At 45.8% G+C, this 21,446-nt stretch overlaps 1 protein-coding gene across 1 annotated transcript in view; it reads right to left on the bottom strand.

The window, feature by feature from the left end:
* Positions 1 to 21,446, bottom strand: part of LOC138978764 (protein dispatched homolog 3-like) — a 60,940-nt gene that overhangs the window by 17,594 nt on the left and 21,900 nt on the right. The window contains exons 8-13 of the mRNA XM_070351552.1: positions 19,315 to 19,479; positions 15,836 to 16,011; positions 14,856 to 15,126; positions 9,733 to 9,959; positions 8,906 to 9,059; positions 121 to 278 (exon numbers count right to left, since the gene is read on the bottom strand). Of these exons, the coding sequence (XP_070207653.1) occupies positions 121 to 278; positions 8,906 to 9,059; positions 9,733 to 9,959; positions 14,856 to 15,126; positions 15,836 to 16,011; positions 19,315 to 19,479 (1,151 nt within the window). The remainder of the gene's footprint in view (positions 1 to 120; positions 279 to 8,905; positions 9,060 to 9,732; positions 9,960 to 14,855; positions 15,127 to 15,835; positions 16,012 to 19,314; positions 19,480 to 21,446) is intronic.

The following is a 21,446-nucleotide window of genomic DNA, read 5'->3' on the forward strand; positions in this document are numbered from 1 at the left end:
TCTCTCTCTCTCTCTCTCTCTCTCTCTCTCTCTCTCTCTCTCTCTCTCTCTCTCTCTCTCTCTCTCTCTCTCTCTCTCTCTCTCTCTCTCTCCTATAAAACAAGCTAAAATAGAACGTACTGATTCAAAGGCAAAAGCCAGCCAGATGAGTTTTCCCTCTCTGGTGACACTGGCCTCAGCATGGGATGGCGCCTGGTGGTTGTAGATGGTCAGGGTCTTGGGCAAGTTCTTGCACTCGGGGATCGCGTCCAGCACTCGTGCCAGACCATAGGGCATTCCTGGTGAGCAACAAACTTACATCAAAACAAACAGAAAACACAACAGCAAACAGTTTAGCTAAGTTCTTTATCAAAGTTTCGTCAGGCAGTCGCTGACTTCAGTTCTTTATCAAAGTTTCGTCAGGCAGTCGCTGACTTCATCAGGATGGTAAGGATAAGTTAAGAATGATGGCAGTGTATTTATAATTGATATTACGTCCCTTTCTTTCGCGCGCATTCTTTCTTTCGCGCTCTCTCGCGGCCTCATAAACTCACAGTATAAAACTGTGAAGAACAAGAATTTGATTCAGAATCTTAATCAAATGATGCACAGCACTGTTTTAAGATCTGAGATACAAAGGCAAGCAGTGATCTATATGCATTCGACATGTGCAACAAGACTAAGTGAGAGGTATGCGGAACCAGTCTCCTGGCACCAGAGAGAATAACAAGCATTGAAAGGAACAATCAATCAATCAATCAATATCAGGCTTATATCGCGCGTATTCCGTGGGTACAGTTCTAAGCGCAGGGATTTTTTTATTATTGGCTCACGTAAGTGTAGCCGATGCGATGCTAACTTTTGTCTGTCTGTGCGTGCGTGCGTGCGTGCGTGCGTATGTATGTATGTATGTATGTATGTCTGTGGTAGAAACTTTAACATTTGAAGACGTCACAACATTTGAAGACGTCACATTATGATGTAAGAGGGTTAGACGTCACGCGAAGGAATTACTGAAAGTCTCGGTCATTGTTATTTTGCCGAGCGGGCCGAGACTAGTTTTTTCTTCGAAATCGGCCATTCAGATCTAGATCTAGTGTCTCGCTTTCTTGCACAGTGTCACCTATGCCGCTTACTACGTGTGTGTGTGTGTGTGTGTGTGTATGTGTGACGAAGTGATTGAGTTTGTGTTACTGTTTGTCGATTTCTTACGTGAGCCTTGAAGGCTTCGCCTCTTGTTTTTTTTAATTTTTTTATATTTTTTTGTTATATGCAATTTATATCGCGCACATATTCAAGGCGCAGGGATTTATTTATGCCGTGTGAGATGGAATTTTTTTACACAATACATCACGCATTCACATCGGCCAGCAAATCGCAGCCATTTCGGCGCATATCCTACTTTTCACGGGCTATTATTCCAAGTCACACGGGTATTTTGGTGGACATTTTTATCTATGCCTATACAATTTTGCCAGGAAAGACCCTTTTGTCAATCGTGGGATCTTTAAAAAAAGCCCATTAGTAACTATAAAGTCCTCACTTTCGCTAGCATTTCAATATTTAATCAAGCTCAGTCGAACTCACAGAATGAAACTGAACGCATTGCATTTTTTCCGCAAGACCGTACACTCGTAGCATCGTCTGTCTACCGCTCGTGGCAAAGGCAGTGAAATCAACAATCCAGAAAAGCGCGGTAGCGGTTGCACTGAGGAGGATTCGCTTTTCTATATCTCTATTCTTTTTAACTCTCTGAACGTGTTTTTAATCCAAACATATCATATCTATATGTTTTTGGAATCAGGAACGGACAAAGAATAAGATGAAATTGTTTTTAAATCGACTTCAAAAAATTTAATTTTGATCATAATTTTTATATTTTTAATTTTCAGAGCTTGTTTTTAATCCGAATATAACATATTTATATGTTTTTGGAATCAGAAAATGATGAAGAATACAATAAACGTAATTTTGGATCGTTTTATAAAAAAATACTTTTAATTACAATTTTCAGATTTTTAATGACCAAAGTCATTAATCGAAAATTTTTAATTAAATTTTGATTTAATATAATATACTTACCCAATTCTTATGAATGCATTGACTTTAGTCCCACATGCTAGATGTCGAAAAACCTCTCAAATTACCTGCCCTTAGTAGGGTGGTAACCAAGCTAAAAGCGACGCCATAGCCGTTGCTATGGCCTGACCTTGCTCGGTTACCCATAACACCCTGCGCACCACGTGAGCGCCAGCATCCGTAATAATCATTCGAGACTATTTGTCAAACAAACCCCCAAGGACATAATCCAGCGGGGACGGATGGGAGGGTATTAACTATAAGAATTGGGTAAGTATATTATATTAAATCAAAATTTAATTAAAAATTTTCGATTTAATCACATATTCTTACTCCAATTCTTATGAATGCAGATTCCTCCTAAAGGTGGAGGGAACCTACTTATGTCCTTGTAAGAACCTGCCCTGCAGCAACTAAAACCAGCAATGAACTGGAGCCATCAAGCCGCGTGCAGGAGATATCCCGAAGATAGAAACCGATGAACACATCATCTGATCTCCAGTAAGCCGTTTGCAAAGCTTCGCCTAGGCGACCAGAACGCAACACGGCAATAAAAGAAGCACAAAATCTGTACCCGAGCTGTTGGCAAACCTCGCATAGGCGAGAGGAACACCACCAGCCAGAGAAGAACACCAGACTCCCGAACGCCTGAAAAGGAATAGAGGGAGGACTGAACGCCCCCCCCCCCCCCCTGTTCGGAACGCACCACTCATAGGACTGTCCTATGAATGTAGCAGAGCCCCTAGAGAGAGACAAATAAAAGACGTCTCTTTCGCTCCATTGTAAAGAAATAAGAACCTGAGCTAAAGCTCGTGGTTCCAAAAGACAGTAACGTCAAAAAAGGGATTAAAAAAGTCCAACCAGACAGTTAGAAAATCCGAATCTCCCGGAGCGATAATCCTCCCAAGAGGAGGGAATCAAACACCAGAGGATATTGACCAGGTTTCTGAAACCCCAAAACCTGGCCAAAAACCGTGAACAAACGGAACCAAAAGCCCTAAGGCTACATCCTCTGGCAAACCCCAAAAACGCATGTGCCTCACCGCCCTATAGGGCTGAGGCCCAGAGTAAATAGAACAAAGTCCCACGCGCTAAACAAGGGGGAGCCTCTAAACCTCGTAAAACAAGGTCCCTTGATCATGCCGACAAGAGCGCCATGAGCAACAGAAGAGAGGCCTATTTGTTTCAAAACAGCTGAGATAGCCGATAAGCCGGAACCTCAAAGAAGAGGCCCAGCTGTCCAAAGCCAAAAACTGAAACAGAGGTGAAAAACCACCTGGCTTGAGAGAGGGGCGCTAAGGAGTTGCACCCCCGCTCTAAATCCCCAATTGGCCAAGGAGGCCAAAAAAGGAGCATACACAGATAAAGTGGAGGAAATATATGCTTCGTTCCCAAAGACCAGAGTCAGAACCCATGATCTAACACACAAACAGCACGCCTCCAGACCCGTCAGCAGAAGGGCCAACCCCTGTGCAAGCCCTGAAAGGACCTGTTGAGCGAGTCGGCCAGATCGCAGAGCTGGCCGGGGAGAAATTCCCCTGAGAAAAATGATTTAGTGTGAAACCCAATCAGAATCCCCTATACTCTGTCTGACAGGGAGCGAGAACTTGCTCACCCCAGCTAGTTCACATAAGAAGCAACAGAAGAATTGCCCGAATGCAACAGGCCATGCCTGTAAATAGCAAAAAGGGAAAGGCTAGTGGACTAAGAGCCACTGCTCCTAACCTCAGGCAAAAGAGAAGCCCAAGGATTCACGTCTACATCACAGCCTCAAGACTGCAATCACCATTGCAGGCCCCATCTAGACGAAAACGCATCCAAAAAGCGGTCTAAGTCCAGGGGGAAACAGAGCTAGGGAAAAAAGTCCCCTGAGCGATCCAAAAGGATTCCAGCCACCTTCCCGAGTGGAGGAACCCACTCTGGAGGAGGACCCTCATGTCCCAGACCTGAGAGGCCAAACCCCCGAAAAAACTTGAGGAAAGACTAGAGAGCCAGTATAGCTATCGATACCGTCCGACCGAAGATCGGGTCTAAAGACCCCGCAGAGGCCTGCTCTCGTGCCAGTCTGGCAGTGAAAAGAGCTTATAGCCTCCCTATTCTCTCTTGTGTGAAGAATAAACCTTCCAAGAGACAAAGTCGAACAGCATGCCCAGGTAAAAAACCTGGGATAAGGACAGCTCGGAATTTAGCCTGGTTACTGAGAGCACCAGGCAAAAAACCTGGTTCAACACCAAAAGAAAGTGCAGCTGACAAGCTGATTGACCTTGAAAAAGCTCAACCAGCCCCCGAGAAAGTCCAGAGACCAACACCCCCAGAAACCGAGCCCTTTCCTGTGTGCAGAACACAGAAGGAAAGCTCATGTGAGAGCACCGAGGAAAATCTCAGCCAAAGCTGAAAGCTCTAGCCCATGCCGACCCACCTCCCGCAGAGAGGGAGGCGACACTGAACCAAAACACCCCTTTGCAACTGGGAGCGCCTAAATGCGCTGCCAGAGGTCCAAGAAGGAAGGGAAAGATTCCAGCTATTGAGTAGGTTTCAACAACCCCCGAAAAAGCCTGACCCTTGCTTCCTGCAACCAGCATGAAATCAAACCCCTTGTAAAGGAAGGAGATCACACCAAGCCAAAACAGTGTGGGCCTAAAACGTCACAGAGAAACCACTCCGCTCCGTGACGACCCTAGCCCAAGCTGCCAGCAGCCTGGCTAAAGCCTTATCCAAGGCATCCTCCCTAACTCAAAAGAGCGTTCCGGGAGGATAAGATTGCCTATAAGAAAGCACAGAAGAGAGTCTCAGCCAAAGCAGAAAACTCCAAACCATGCCATCCTATCTCCTCCAGAGAGGAGAGGGAGGAGTAATATCATGAAAACTCCATGTTCCCTGTGGTCTGTAAGAGAAGCCAGAAACTAACCCCTGGCCATAAAAAAGTCCGGATCAGACCCTGAGCCTGAAAAATTCCCTGCTATCTTCTTCCGCACTAAAAGTGAGGACGAAGCAGCCTGAAACCCCGAAGCCAGCAGTCCCCTGCGTAAAAAGCAGCGGGAAAGGTGTAGGCTGAAGACCACTATCCTAAGGTGCGGATCAAGCCAAAAAGTGTGGCATGTGGCAGGCAATCACCGCAGACTCAGCAAATGAAACAAATTGCGAGAAAGCCTGTGAAAACCCAAAGGCATCCCGGAAGAGGAAGGAAGAGAGACACCCCCAACCTATCCGGGCCAAAGTAAACTGCAACAGCAGCCGCTCTATGTATGGGAAGCCTACAACCAGTAGGCAACCCTATACACTCCCCCTCCTTAAACAAGAAGTCCGAACCTAACCACCAGTTGTGTAAAACACAAAAGGAGGGGAGGCAGGGGAGGTCGCGCACTAAATCTCCTGCCAATAACCCGCCAAGAGTGTGGATGAAAAGCGTGATCAGTCTCTGACTGCCAACCCAAAACCGCCCACCTGAACAAGAGGTGGGGGGAAGAGGGGTTGGTAACTGGCACAGATCTCTGCCAAGAAGAAGAGAGAGTGGAGAAGCAAGACAAAGCCGGGCCCGGCGCGTCTTACCCCACCCGCTGTGCGAGAGAAGCATCTCAGTGCTAAGAACCAGACTACCTGGTATGACCACAACCCACCCCAAGCGGGGAGGGGGGCGGTCCAGCACAGCCGTAACCCCAAGACGGGGTAAGGACTGAAACAGAGAAACGGCCGTAAACGGCCGATCCTCGCTCGTCCACCTGCCGAAGTCAAGTAGCCCTATCACTCACCCACCCCAAGGAGGGGGGGGGGGGGGGGGGTGACCTACGCTGGCTACGGACAATGACCACCGGCCAGGCGATACTAAAGCCGAGTCCCTGCAGATCATTGTGAACACAAAGAATGGGAGACTGGAGAGAAAGGGTACGTTCTGTCTCCGCCTGACCATGTAGCCAGCCGGCACAGCCCGTGCAGAGAACAAAACGGAGCAAAGCTCATTGTTCCCTGACCGCTGTGCGAGACACCCTGCCGAGAACAAAAGAGAGTCAAGCTCATTGTTTCGCGACCGCTACCCGCGACAAGCGCGGGCAGCTAACACAGCCACCTGCCCCAAACGGAGCAGAGAAGGAGTATGTAAGGTAGCCTGGAAAGCCGTACATAGCACCCCCACTGTGTAGCAAGGCCTGAGCCAAGCCACCCCCAGATGAGGAGGGGGGTGGCTCGTCGCAGCAGTAAGAGCGACGGAGAGAGACGAACCGAAAAACGGCCGACCCCCCTCCGTCCACCTGCCGTAATCCTATAGCCCACCGACCACACAACCCGATAGGGGAGGAGGACGACTGTCAGGCCAGGACAATAGAGGCACAGACTGTGAAGACAGTCCAACAGCGCCCACCCCGTCCGACCCAGAGGGAGGGACAGGGTGGAACGCTGCTCCAGCCCCCACCCGATCCTGCCCAGCGGGCGGGAAAGAGTGAGCCACTGATACCCCCCCACCCTGCCCCAAATGGAGCAGAGAAGGGGTATGTAACGTAGCCTGGAAAGCCGCCACCCCAACGCGCCCGGGGGGCGGGAAAGGGTGGGAAGCTAACACAGCCCCCTGCCCCCAGTGGGACAAGGTGGGACCAAACCCAGGCTGTGACTTACCATGCCCCCTCTCTCCCTCTCCCGCAAGGGGAGAGAGCTGACTTCCCACTGCAGTGTTGCTAAAAGCAAGCTGAGCGGGAAGAGAAAGAGAGGAAGCAGACCCCCTCTCCTTACGGAGAGAGTGCTCGCGAACAACCCAGCCTACCAGTGGCAGAAAGGACTGAACCGAGCTGGCCGTTTGCACCAGGCGACGGTGCGACGCAGGAGCGCCCCCCTATCCCCCCCCAATGGCGGGGGGCTGCGTAACACACTGTGAAGTACCGGCGGTAATCAGAGTGGTTAGACGCAGGCAGGGAGCAGGCCCCCCCTCCTAAAAGGAAGGGGTGCTCGAGAACAGCCCAGAGCCACCAGAGGCAAAAAACGGGCTGAACCGAACAGGCCATTTGCACTAGGCCACAGTGCGAAGCTGACGAAACGGGAGGGCGGGAACCGCCGATCGCGCCTGAAACAGCCGAGAATATAGACACAAAACATCGTTAAGTCCCCCCAAAAGGAGGACATTGACTGATTCCTCTTACACAGAGAAAGGGGAAAGAATAGCCACACGGCCACTCCCCCCCCCCATCAGTCGCACCGACGACGATCCAACAAAAAGTCTATAAGGAGCCTAAAGGCTGATTAACCCCAACAGGGGAAGCGAGCTGTGAAAGAACTGAACCCACCCTCGGAGGGATAGGAACATAAAAAGAAGTGCTGATTGACGGATCTACGACCCGCATAATAAGCAAATCAAAGTTCTTAGGCTACTCTTAGGAATAGTTACTAAACCAGGCTAAGAGCTTTGCCACCTTCCAGTCTCGCGCCGAGTTTAGCTTTGTTGTCGGCCATTTTAAGACCGGCGAAAAACAGTCACCCAGAACAAAAAACGTCTGCGTGCATGTTCAACACAAAGCTAACACCATTCAACCAAACATAAACAGGAAAGATCTCACCAAAAGGTAGACGGACAGGTAGACCCACAGGAAACCGGCTAGTCTCACGGACAAGCAGGCATGTGAAGGCCAAAAGTGAGAGCGAAATTCGGACACGTCCACCGTGTGTTGTCGAAAGTCGAGAATGATTATTACGGATGCTGGCGCTCACGTGGTGCGCAGGGTGTTATGGGTAACCGAGCAAGGTCAGGCCATAGCAACGGCTATGGCGTCGCTTTTAGCTTGGTTACCACCCTACTAAGGGCAGGTAATTTGAGAGGTTTTTCGACATCTAGCATGTGGGACTAAAGTCAATGCATTCATAAGAATTGGAGTAAGAATATGTGATTAAATCAATTTTTAAGCCTCCAAGCTGAAATGCAATACCAAAGTCCGGCCTTCGTCGAAGATTGCTTGGCCAAAATTTCAATCAATTTGATTACAAAATGAGGGTGTGACAGTGCCGCCTCAACTTTTACAAAATGCCGGATATGACGTCATCAAAGACATTTATCGAAAAGATGCAAAAAACGTCTGGGGATATCATACCCAGGAACTCTCATGAAAAATGTCATAAAGATCGGTCCAGTAGTTTACTCTTAATCGCTCTACACACACACACACACACACACACACACACACACACACCACGACCCTCGTCTCGATTCCCCCCTCTATGTTAAAACATTTAGTCAAAACCTGACTAAATGTAAAAAGCAACTGGTGTGGTCTGACAATATCCTTTTGTGTAAATCTGGTACGACACAGCAAGCCGTGTAGTATTCTTTATTTCTGAATGCCTTATGGGGAAGTTGTAAATACTGGAGGAGTGTACAAAAGGCTGGGAAGCAAGCTCTAACAGTAGGGAATATTATTATTCTCTTTATTTATTATTCTCTTTATTTATATAGCGCCTTATCCGAAGTTCAAAGCGCTTTATGCCGTGTGAGATGGAATTTTTTACACAATATATCACGCATTCACATCGACCAGCAAACCTCAAGCCTGTTAGGCGAATGTTCACCTTTCGCGGCCTTTATTCCAAGTCACACGGGTATTTGATGGACATTTTTATCTATGCCTATACAATTTTGCCAGGAAAGACCCTTTTGTCAATCGTGGGATCTTTAACATGCACACCCCAATATAGTGTACACGAAGGGACCTCGGTTTTTCGTCTCATCCGAAAGACTAGCACTTGAACCCACCATCTAGGTTAGGAAAGGGGGGAGAAAATAGCGGCCCGACCCAGGGTCGAACACGCAACCTCTCGATTCCGAGCGCAAGTGCGTTACCACTCGGCCACCCAGTCCTCAATATACCGTGCTCACCCCTAGGGAGACACTGGGCACTGCCGTTCTTGACTAGTTTGGAGTTGGAAGCCAGGATGTGGCAAACCTGACACAACTCGCGCAGGTGGGTGAGGCTCGGTTTCTGCATGTTGCCCACCTCGTCCGCAAACTGCTTGTCAAACAAAGGTCTCCCCTGGAAGAAAAGAAAAACACAGTGAAAAATGCTTTGCTATACATTGTACTTTGTTGTAAGCATGCACAAACAAGTCTGTGATCAGGATTGGAATTTAGTATATGACAACAAAAAGTAAAAATTCTCCGTAAATGTTTTATGTCTGCCGTATATCATTGTTCTTTTCTGAAATCATACCGCAGTTTCCTGCTCTTCTTTAACAGGATCGTGAGATATACCGTACAGTTGCAAACACAGCTGCACAAACTTGGAACTGACACACAGACATAACAAAAATACACACTGAGTGAGATACACTTGCAGACACAAACATCTATACAAGACATATAACTATGCACATACATGCTCACAGAGCGGCACAAACTGACACGTAGACACACAGAGCGGCACAAACTGACACGTAGACACACAGAGCGGCACAAACTGACACGTAGACACACAGAGCGGCACAAACTGACACGTAGACACACAGAGCGGCACAAACTGACACGTAGACACACAGAGCTGACAGTCAGACAGGCAGACACATTATTCTGAACCAGAAATCGTAACTCTGCATTAAAAAAACTCTAAAATGGACTCCATGACTGCTGATACATGTTCTCTCTTCCTTTTCCTGTAACACCCCCCCCCCTCCCCCTTCCCTCAAAGGCAAACACATACAAAAACTCACCTTATCTTGTGACAACACGTGACCTTGCTGAACCCCGGTTCGATTGACGCCTGCGATGCCAAAGACCACATAAACGGTGGCGCCAGACTGCAATATGGGACGCGCCTTGATGTTGTTGCAGTTCTGATTTTTACAAGGATCGTAGCCCTTGGCAACTGAGTTGACTGTACCATCATCATCTCCTGCAGGTTGTGCAGGCTGTTGGGGTGGGTTGTGGTTGCTCAATCCTGAGGTGATAAACAGGAAAGAAAAATGTATTAGTCAAATTGTGTAACGTTTGGACTAATAAATCATGTTGTTGAACGCTTGTTTTAAGTGTCTGAAAGTTTGAAAAAGTGAATTTTTGTTACCTAAACCCGGCTTAAGATACAATTTTTAGTTTAATTGCAGTTTTATTGGTATCAATATGGAGGTGGTTTTAGTAATAAGTAATCTTAATTACTCATACTGCTCATAATTTTGATGAAGAATTACTTTAATTGAGAAATTTTCTACAGGGTAACCGGCCTGAAATAGTGCTTGCCTCAATCAGTATACGCTCACATGTATGCATGCACGCTAACACACACACGCACACACACACACACACACACACACACACACACACACACACACACACATAATTAATATCATATTTGTGACCCTCCACCACGAAATGAGTCGCATGTCACCTCGCGCGGTTCTGCGCTAGGCTTAATATAAGTCCGGGGAGTGTCAGTGGTGTGAGGGTCACCTTAGTCACAGGCTTATAACTCAAACAGTTTTCGCTCTTTTCTGAAACGGTTTTCACCACTGGATAGAGCATAAAAAACTCTTTAGGAAAATGTAAAAATATGAAAACCATGCAAAGGTGACATGCGACTCATTCCGTGGTGGAGGGTCACATTTGCACTCTACAAATACACACATACTTTTATGGCAGATATTTAAGGATAAAATCTATCACTAAAATTGGAGGAAAAAACAACTAATTTTCACTAAAACAATGCGTTTGTCAGTCAGTAGAATGTTATTCCACCTAAGCTTGGTGAAATATCAAATGATCGACTGATAAGAAAAGGCTCTCATTAGGAGTATAAGTGGGATTAGCAAAGTTGCTAATGTTGTAAAAAATATAACAACACTGCAAACACAATTCTGAGAATTAACACAGACATTAACAAAACGTCAAATGAAAGAGAAGTACATGTACATGAAAAGCCCGAAGTAGAAAAACAGCAACAGATTTCAGCACATACAAGCAGACTCGAACACAGTCAAACTCTGATGCTGGAGACAAATTGGAATCCTTGAACTACTGTGAGTAATATACTCCACGTAAACCAATTTTAATGTTCATGAGATTATGACATTGACAGTAAACAAAATAAAACAAAGATTATGACTATATGCCTCCTCAGAATTCTTAAACAAATCAAAACTATGTTAAATTCTGCAATCCGGGTATCCCATTGGGACTCTTTTTCTGCATTCATGGGCTCAAACTCCCATGTGCACTTGTGTTTTTACAAGAGTGGGATTTTAGGTGTATGGCCAATTTTTGCCCACCATTGAACTGGATGCATGCACAGTGTTTTTGTGTCTTTATAACACATTGAACTTTTTGACATAAATTACAGAATATTTGTTCATGCGTACTTGGTCTTGTGCTTGCATGTAGGGGGATTAGGCACATAAGTTGATCTGGGAGATCGGAAAAAATCTCCACCCTCCACCCACTAGGCGTGTTGGGGATTCAAATCCAACCCAGTCCCACATGGGAGGCTGACGTATTAACCACTCAGCTATTATGCACCTGTTGAGAACTCAAGAAAGATTGACGGAGATCTGTAAATTCTAGAAATATGTCAACTTGCCAAACGTCTCATGCATGTTTAAAAAGGTAAGTGCATAAAACATCTTCACATAATATTAATTGTAACGGCCATCCTTTTGGCTGGACTAAAAATGACCTCGCTGGAGATATGTAAATGCTTGAAATAATGTCTACTGGCCAAACATCTCATGCCTGTCTAGAAAGGTAAGATAAAAAAACATCTCTGCATAATATAAAATAAAACGGCCAACCCTTTGACTGGACTAAAATGTCCCCTGTCAATAGTGTGATAATGAAACTATAGAGTTTGACAACACACACAGAAGCTGTCAGTGCCCAGATTAATGTGAAAGAACAGGGCACAGCAAAAAAAGGTCAGACTGCAACAGCTTCGACACAGACTGAAAGAAACTGAAAGATTTGTAAGGAAAACATCTACTCTGGTTCAGTGAAAAAGTTAATTTCTACCAAAAAGCAACTTTTTTTTTACAAAATCGAAATGCACCGAGAAAAAGAAGGAAGACACATGTTATACGCCAATCAGAAATTGTCCAAAAACATGCAGAATAACACACCGACTGGGAGAACTGACATACACACACACACACACACATGCAAACACTCACAAAGACATGCAAGCACACTCATTCTCTCTCTCTTGCTCTCTCTCTCTCTCACACACAGACACACAAAATCACAGTTAAGCAAACACAAGGAGCAACAGTAGTAATCCTTACGGGCAAGTTGTTTCACGACCTTAGCGAATACGCTTTCAACTACCCTGCTCTCATTTAGCGCTGAAAGTAGACAAGTGAAAGGTACACTGTAGACACATTCCGCAAATTACTGGGGCTTGCATAGGTTGACAAAGTGTGAATAGTCTTGCTTCTGTAACCAGGCATGGTACTGACGACTTTTTACTAATTCAAATGTGTTTAGTGCCCTCTCCTTGAAGCTGAGAGGGATATAAGTGAAAGATAACAAGGCTTGAGTAAGAAAAAATAATAATCTCAAGTCAATCAGCAGATTTTTTTTCTCTTTTTTTTTCCGGATTTTTTTTTTTCTTTTTTTTTTCGGATTTTCGTTTTCGGCGGATTTCCGCCGATCGGCGGAAGAGTACCATGCCTGGTAACTGAGTGCTTGAAGCACAAGAATTACCTTTGCAGGTAAAGCCAGTCAAACAGGTTTGAGAATTTAGAGCTAAATTAACCTTCACCGAGCTTCGTGGGTCGTGGATGACCCAGAGCCTCACAAAATTGTCTTTAATCTCTAAAACTATTTGGAGTTTTTAATTGAGACTTCATGTAATCTCCAATCACCATACGTCACCTTCCTATTACCCAACTTTTGACAGATTATCTTTGTAAACAAACAAATAAACGATGACGTAATTTGAACTACACAGTCCGGATGATGTGGGTCGTGGACGACCCATATGGAATTACGTAATGAATTTTACGCTGTTTATTCTTATTCGGATGGCGTGGGTCGTGTACGACCCATACTCTGCAAAGAGGCGGCAAAACGTTTATCCCTATTCGGATGGCGTGGGTCGTAGTATGACCCATACTTTTTACGTTGAATCCTTCTTTGGAAAGTATGGGTCGTACACGTCTGACCCACATCATCCGGACTATGAAGTCAAACGCGTGATCCGGGGAAGGTTAAAAGCCCTATAAAAACTGCTATGGGTATAAGCAAAGGTTCCCAAGCCACAATACTGATTACAATGGGACCTCCCTCTTAACACCTCCCAGTTTTAAGACAACCCACATTTTAAGACCCTCACATTTTGCGATTTTGTTTATAACATCTGTAAATTTACCTTACTGTTAAGACTACCTCCTTTTAAGTCCTGGTCTTTTAAGATTTCTTAAGGTCTTAAAAAAACCGGCTGGGGTGGGGGGGGGGGGTCCACCGTACCACATGCAGCAGAGATTACATCAAGCAGTCTATTCCACTAACTGTTTGAGGTAGGGAAAAGCACTGAAGCTAGCTACCATACACCACAGCAAACAAGCTTGTCTCAAACAACAAAAATCCCTAACACACCGATGTGACTTTCATATGGAAACTTGCATAACAACAGCAGCAGCATCATATAAAACAACTGCAACTTACATACAAAACAGAAAAAATCAACACTACCCCTTTTTCTCAGAGGTACCCAGACCTGTTTACCCTAAACCCGAGGCAAGAGTACTTTCCCAAAAAGTTGAGTGTATTTTTCAAAAAGTTGGTGTACTTTGCAAGCAAAGCCATATGGGCTAGGGAAAATGTATGCGTGGGTGCAAACGTGTTTGTGTAAGAATAGCATGTCTTGTGAACACCTTCAGAAATTAACTCCTTCCAATACAACAGGAATAAAACAATTTTATTTACCTGTCAGTTTATAGCATTATAACCAGTGTCTTCCAAACAGATTGATAATGAAAAGATGAAGTTCGTGAAATAACATCTGCGGTTGACAGTGGCAAGTTCATTTTTAGAATCATCTCAGAAAACATTGCTTCAGCGCGGACTACAGCCTTTTCTTCTGGCAGGATTTGCTTTGCGGGAATGAACTTCATAATTCCTTGGCAGCTTTCAGCGGATTTCTTTGCAGCAACCTTGTTCAGGTGAGTTTTGGAACTGCAGTGTCGTTCGATGTCATATTTCCCAGCATGGGCAACGGAGAAATCTGATTTACAATACTTGCAGTGTGCATGACTATTTCCCATAGTAGACTCCACAATTCCTGGCTCTTTCTTATATTTCTTAAAGAAAATCTGCTGCTTCTGCTGTTTAGACTTGGTACAGTCATCCGAAACTGGCACATTTTTCCGCTTCATTTTGCCACGATTGTCCAGACGATCGCACGTGCCAACAACTGAACAAGGTTTCCACAGCTGAAGACTCGCTGTCATGCTTATCTCCCTTCGACCGAAACCGGTATCAGTTGTACCATTCCGTAATCAGCACACCAACACTGGAAAATGTGTTCTAGACTTTTTCTTAGGCGTATTTTGTGCGTGTGTCGCGTATTTGCGTACCGATAATAATTTGGCGTACAAAATACGCCCAAATCGTACTGGTAAACAGGTCTGGGTACCCCTTTTGGAGAAGCACACAGACACACACACACATGCACACACACTCACTCACTCTCTCTCTTCCCTTGCCCCCCCCCCCCCCTCTCTCTCTCTCTCTCTCTCTCTTTGTGAAACTTTTACTTCTTCCACAAACAAGAAAAGTGAAAATACATGAAAAGAAAGACAGGAATTCCATACAAGTCCCCAAAAATATTCAACAGAATCAAACACCACACCTCTTGAAGGAGTTGGCACAATTTTTGCTGCGGTTGTAGTTCTTCGTGTAGTGGTGGTAGGAGGCGGCACTGGCGTCGTAAACTTCCAAGTTGGTTGAACAGGCAAGTCGATACCGCCACCATGTGCAGATCCGTTTACTGGCATCTCCGGTTTGGGTAGTGGAAACGTGGCTTTTGTAGTCGGTGGCTTTGATGTTGTGGCTGGAGGTGCTCTTGTTTCGTGCGGGTGATAATGCGATATAGGCGGTGAGTTGTGGCTTTCATGGCCCACCTGTGAGAAAAAGATTACACTGAGGTGTGGAACTTGAGTTCTATTCAATGATTTAGAACAAAAACAAGATCATAGTTGTGAAAGAAACAACTGCAAGTCAGCAGAAAATTTCTTTCGGAATTTAAAAAATCTCTTTGAAGAGCAAAAGAGAGAGTAATATCCCTTCACATAATTATAGCCTATTGGGAACATCAGACCTCCCTCGGGAGACCGAGATTTCAATGTAAAGTCCGTTAGTAGGGGACGCATCACAGAGAAATCTAGTCTTGATGAGGAAAATGTATGAAATGAGCACACACACCCTACTGATGATATTCTTTCTTTCTTTATTTGGTGTTTAACGTCGTTTTCAACCACGAAGGTTATATCGCAACGATACTGATGATATGGTGTCGAGGTATGTAAAAAGTGAATGTGTAGAAAACAGACAGCATCAACATCTGATTTCTTTCCAAGCCTGTCAGGGAGGGGGGGTATTTGGAGAGGGGAGGTTTCATTGTACTCACGTTGGACGGACACAGTGGCCTAGTGGATATGACATTTCCCTCCTATGCGGAAGGTCATGGGTTCAAATCCCGGCCACGCCTGGTGGGTTAAGGGTTGAGAATATTCCGATCTCCCAGGTCAAGTTGTGTGCTGACCTGCTAGTGCCTTATCCCCCTTCGTGCGAGTTTCAGCCCACGAACGCAGAAGAAAAAGAAATACTCACGTTGTAGAGGGCGGAGCAGCGGTCACAGTGCAGGGTGTCGATCATGCTGAAGTTAGCCTTGAGGTCCAGCAGACGCTGCAGGTTGGTGTCGGGCTTGAACAGCTGAGGGGGGTGAGACGACGGCCGCAGCTGAGTCATCAGGCCGATGGACACCACAAACACCATGCTATACAGAACTGGGGGAGAAAGGAAAAGAAACAAGACTCTGGTGAGACAATGCCAAAAGGTGACGTTTTCATGTCAGTATGTCCCAAATGACATCACCAGTACATTTTTCATTCTATCTAATCTGTTTTCGTTCTATTTTTTCTAATAACATGCGTTAACAATTGATTGCCAACTGGAATGGAAGAGCACAAAAAGTGTAACTTGATATGTAGTTTCTCTAGAGGGAAAAACATCTTCCACTTTCATGTCAGTGTGTCCCATGCAACATACATTTGCCAAACAGCTATGTGCAAGTAGATTATTTGTTAGTGGTATAGAAAATACTGATCAACAATTAAAGTCAGTTTTCACATTCATTTTCTACCTATTTCTTATTTGTTTATTCTGTTGGCAATGGTGAAATGTCAGCAATCGTGTGTCATTCGGGACAGTAGACATGACACCTGACCTTTTGTCACTGTCTCTGGTCAGTTTAGGTGAAGAGAGTACATGAGTGGAATCCACCCTCATCGCCCTCCCCTTTTAGGAATCTCACTCCCTTTTAAGAGCTTGCTTTTTCAGACTTTCTGTTCGTATAACCTCTGTAAATGTACCCCTAAATAAAGACCTCCTCCCTTTCTTTCTTTCTTTCTTGATTTGGTGTTTAACGTCGTTTTCAACCGTTCAAGGTTATATCGCGACGGAGGGAAGGGGGGTGATGGGATAGAGCCACTTGTCAATTGTTTCTTGTTCACAAAAGCACTAATCAAAAATTTGCTCCAGGGGCTTGCAACGTAGTACAATATATTACCTTACTGGGAGAATGCAAGTTTCCAGTACAAAGGACTTAACATTTCTTACATACTGCTTGACTAAAATCTTTACAAACATTGACTATATTCTATACAAGAAACACTTAACAAGGGTAAAAGGAGAAACAGAATCCGTTAGTCGCCTCTTACGACATGCTGGGGAGCATCGGGTAAATTCTTTCTCGTCCCAACCAATATGGGACTCCCCCTAACCCGCGGGGGGTCTCCTCCCTTTCGAGACTTTGATTTTTTTAGACTTTCTGTTCATAACCTCTCTACCCCCTCCATTTTAAGATTTCAGTTTCTCAGATTTGTGGAGTGGTTCCATAGTAGAACTTCACCTCAAACCATGTTCTCATCGGCTGTTTCTTTTTGACTGCAATAACTTTCCAAGATGATCAACCTCAGCTTATGATGAGGCTGATTAGAAATATAATGTCTATCGCAAGCTAGACATAACTTGAAGCATGCACACACAGGGTTGGCCCTACACAATACCACTCTCCCTTGCCAGCTCACACGTCTCTCCTCTCCCTTGCCAGCTCACAAGTCTCTCCTCTCCCTTGCCAGCTCACAAGTCTCTCCTCTCCCTTGCCAGCTCACAAGTCTCTCCTCTCCCTTGCCAGCTCACAGGTCTCTCCTTTCCCTTGCCAGCTCACAAATCTCTCCTCTCCCTTGCCAGCTCACAAGTCTCTCCTCTCCCTTGCCAGCTCACACGTCTCTCCTCTCCCTTGCCAGCTCACAAGTCTCTCCTCTCCCTTGCCAGCTCACACGTCTCTCCTCTCCCTTGCCAGCTCACACGTCTCTCCTCTCTCTTGCCAGCTCACAAGTCTCTCCTCTCCCTTGCCAGCTCACAAGTCTCTCCTCTCCCTTGCCAGCTCACAAGTCTCTCCTCTCCCTTGCCAGCTCACAAGTCTCTCCTCTCCCTTGCCAGCTCACAAGTCTCTCCTCTCCCTTGCCAGCTCACAAGTCTCTCCTCTCCCTTGCCAGCTCACAAGTCTCTCCTCTCCCTTGCCAGCTCACACGCCTCTCCTCTCCCTTGCCAGCTCACAAGTCTCTCCTCTCCCTTGCCAGCTCACAAGTCTCTCCTCTCCCTTGCCAGCTCACACGTCTCTCCTCTCCCTTGCCAGCTCACAAGTCTCTCCTCTCCCTTGCCAGCTCACACGTCTCTCCTCTCCCTTGCCAGCTCACAAGTCTCTCCTCTCCCTTGCCAGCTCACAAGTCTCTCCTCTCCCTTGCCAGCTCACAAGTCTCTCCTCTCCCTTGCCAGCTCACAAGTCTCTCCTCTCCCTTGCCAGCTCACACGTCTCTCCTCTCCCTTGCCAGCTCACACGTCTCTCCTCTCTCTTGCCAGCTCACACGTCTCTCCTCTCCCTTGCCAGCTCACAAGTCTCTCCTCTCCCTTGCCAGCTCACAAGTCTCTCCTCTCCCTTGCCAGCTCACACGTCTCTCCTCTCCCTTGCCAGCTCACAAGTCTCTCCTCTCCCTTGCCAGCTCACAAGTCTCTCCTCTCCCTTGCCAGCTCACAAGTCTCTCCTGTCCCTTGCCAGCTCACACGTCTCTCCTCTCCCTTGCCAGCTCACACGTCTCTCCTCTCTCTTGCCAGCTCACAAGTCTCTCCTCTCCCTTGCCAGCTCACACGTCTCTCCTCTCCCTTGCCAGCTCACAAGTCTCTCCTCTCCCTTGCCAGCTCACCTGTCTCTCCTCTCCCTTGCCAGCTCACACGTCTCTCCTCTCCCTTGCCAGCTCACACGTCTCTCCTCTCCCTTGCCAGCTCACACGTCTCTCCTCTCCCTTGCCAGCTCACAAGTCTCTCCTCTCCCTTGCCAGCTCACAAGTCTCTCCTCTCCCTTGCCAGCTCACAAGTCTCTCCTCTCCCTTGCCAGCTCACAAGTCTCTCCTCTCCCTTGCCAGCTCACACGTCTCTCCTCTCCCTTGCCAGCTCACACGTCTCTCCTCTCTCTTGCCAGCTCACACGTCTCTCCTCTCCCTTGCCAGCTCACAAGTCTCTCCTCTCCCTTGCCAGCTCACAAGTCTCTCCTCTCCCTTGCCAGCTCACAAGTCTCTCCTCTCCCTTGCCAGCTCACAAGTCTCTCCTCTCCCTTGCCAGCTCACAAGTCTCTCCTCTCCCTTGCCAGCTCACAAGTCTCTCCTCTCCCTTGCCAGCTCACAAGTCTCTCCTCTCCCTTGCCAGCTCACAAGTCTCTCCTCTCCCTTGCCAGCTCACAAGTCTCTCCTCTCCCTTGCCAGCTCACAAGTCTCTCCTGCCTTTTCCTTTGCAATCCCTCGACCCTTCCCAAATCCCCAACTCGAATAAACGTTTTCCTGAAATAACTCTGTCAGGATTTTAAGGTGGTCTTGCAGAGTAAGAGCCCCAGACACAGAGGCAAGCACCAACACATTGTTAATCAAAACAAAAAAAACTTGCTGCTGGTTGCCAACTCAAATCCTGCTAAAGTTCAAAGCGCCTCATAACACACACACACAAAAAAAATATTCATAGATCAACAATGAACTCACCAATGAAAGGAATACGGAAGCGTATGACAACACGGTCGACCAAGGCACCAACCAGATACTGCTGCAGTCGTCCAATGGAAGACGTGCTCCCTGCTTCCGGTGACAATGCTGACCCCTCTGGGACTACCAACATGGCCACATCGTCACTGTTTTCATTTGCTGAATCTGTTGAATGAAAAAAAACAAGAAACGTTATTTATTTATTAAGGAGATTTCTATAGCGCATAACTAAAAGCACTATGCGCTTAACAATATCACTAAGGAGACCAAAAAGCAATGTACTCACGTTAAAATGACGAACACGGAACGAATAACGGCGACGTTTCGACCTAAGGGTCTTCTTCTTTTTTGTGTGTGTACTTTTGTGTTTTTGTGCCTGAAGAAGACCCTTAGGTCGAAACGTCGCCGTTATTCGTTCCGTATTCGTCATTTTAACGTGAGTACATTGCTTTTTGGTCTCTTTATTGTTCCCTCTCACATGCAGTCGCCATTGTTTAATAATATCACTAAGTATAAGCACATGCAAACATACTCTGATTAAATAGAACTTAGCTTAGCAAGACATACTAAGAACACTAAACATTTGAGTTCATACAAAAATAGAGAATTAAATTAAATACTAGACAAGCGATTTAAATAACCTTAAGGCCTACACCAACTGCAAGTGCAATGGGCTATTTCAAATACAAAAGTTTAGTTAACTATAAAAGGCAGTGCATTTGGAACAGTTATTTTTTAACAAAACAAGACATTTACAAGTACATCCTTTTCTTCTTCTGTGTTCATGGGCAAATACTCCCTCATACACTTGTGTTTTACACAAGCGAGGTTTTGTATGTATGACTATTTTTTTCCTGCCATTTAGGCCACCATACTCTATGTTGGGGGGACACAAGTACATCAACCCAATGGTCTTTATCATGGACAGACAGAAAAATACTTAGGAGACACATGAAACAAATATAAGATTGAATCTGTTGAGTCAAACCAGAACAACACAGTTTATCAGATGTTAATGTCTCACTTGCATGAAATCTTGCAATTACGTTCCTGCAATCTGAAACAAGACCTAATTGAAATTTGCTTTACAGTCAGAATTGTCATGAAAAGAACACCTGGGAAGTTGTGGTCTGAAAAATGAAAGTAGCTGAGGTAGTTTTCAACATCTTCTGTGAGTGTAATTCAAGATGTCTGTGCACATGAGACTCCACGACACACGGAAATCTTTTGTATATATATCATATGTAAGGAGTGTTACATGGGTGTATGCATGTTATAATTTCCACACCAGGACAAATACCAATGGCTTTTATGCTTTATGGTGGAATCTTTCTTTCTTTCTTTATTTGGTGTTTAACGTCGTTTTCAACCGTTCAAGGTTATATCGCGACGGGGAAAGGGGGGAGATGAGATAGAGCCACTTGTTAATTGTTTCTTGTTCACAAAAGCACTAATGAAAAAATTGCTCCAGGGGCTTGCAACGTAGTACAATATATGACCTTACTGGGAGACTGCAAGTTTCCAGTACAAAGGACTTAACATTTCTTACATACTGCTTGACTACAAATCTTTACAAACATTGACTATATTCTACAAGAAACACTTGACAAGGGTAAAAGGAGAAACAGAATCCGTTAGTCGCCTCTTACGACATGCTGGCGAGCATCGGGTAAATTCTTCCCCCTAACCCGCGGGGGGGGGGGGGGGGGGGGGGCGCTTTATGGTGGAATAAGTTCTTGTTCTTGTTCAATGCTTATACAGTGGAACCCTCCTTTTAAGACCCCCCAATATAAGACTTCCTCCCTTTTAAGACTCAAAAGAACAGTTCACGTCCCAGCTGCAGTACAAGGAAAAAAAGACAATCATCAAAAACAAGAGGAAAACCAGAGCGGAGAAAGATGACTACCACCTGCTCCAACGTGAAGAACAAGTCGTCCTACTCAGACTCCGCACTGGACATAACAGACTAAACCATCATATGGCCACAAAGCTGAAGCTAGTTCCTTCCCCCCTATGTCCGTGTGGCAAGAATCAGACAGCAGAGCACATCCTGCAGGCTTGTCCATACCACAGTGCTCTGAGGGACACCACCTGGCCAGAGGAGACAGCGCTACAAAAGAAGCTATACGACC

This window comes from Littorina saxatilis, linkage group LG10 (assembly GCF_037325665.1).
Source record: "Littorina saxatilis isolate snail1 linkage group LG10, US_GU_Lsax_2.0, whole genome shotgun sequence".
Taxonomy (NCBI): Eukaryota; Metazoa; Mollusca; class Gastropoda; order Littorinimorpha; family Littorinidae; genus Littorina; species Littorina saxatilis.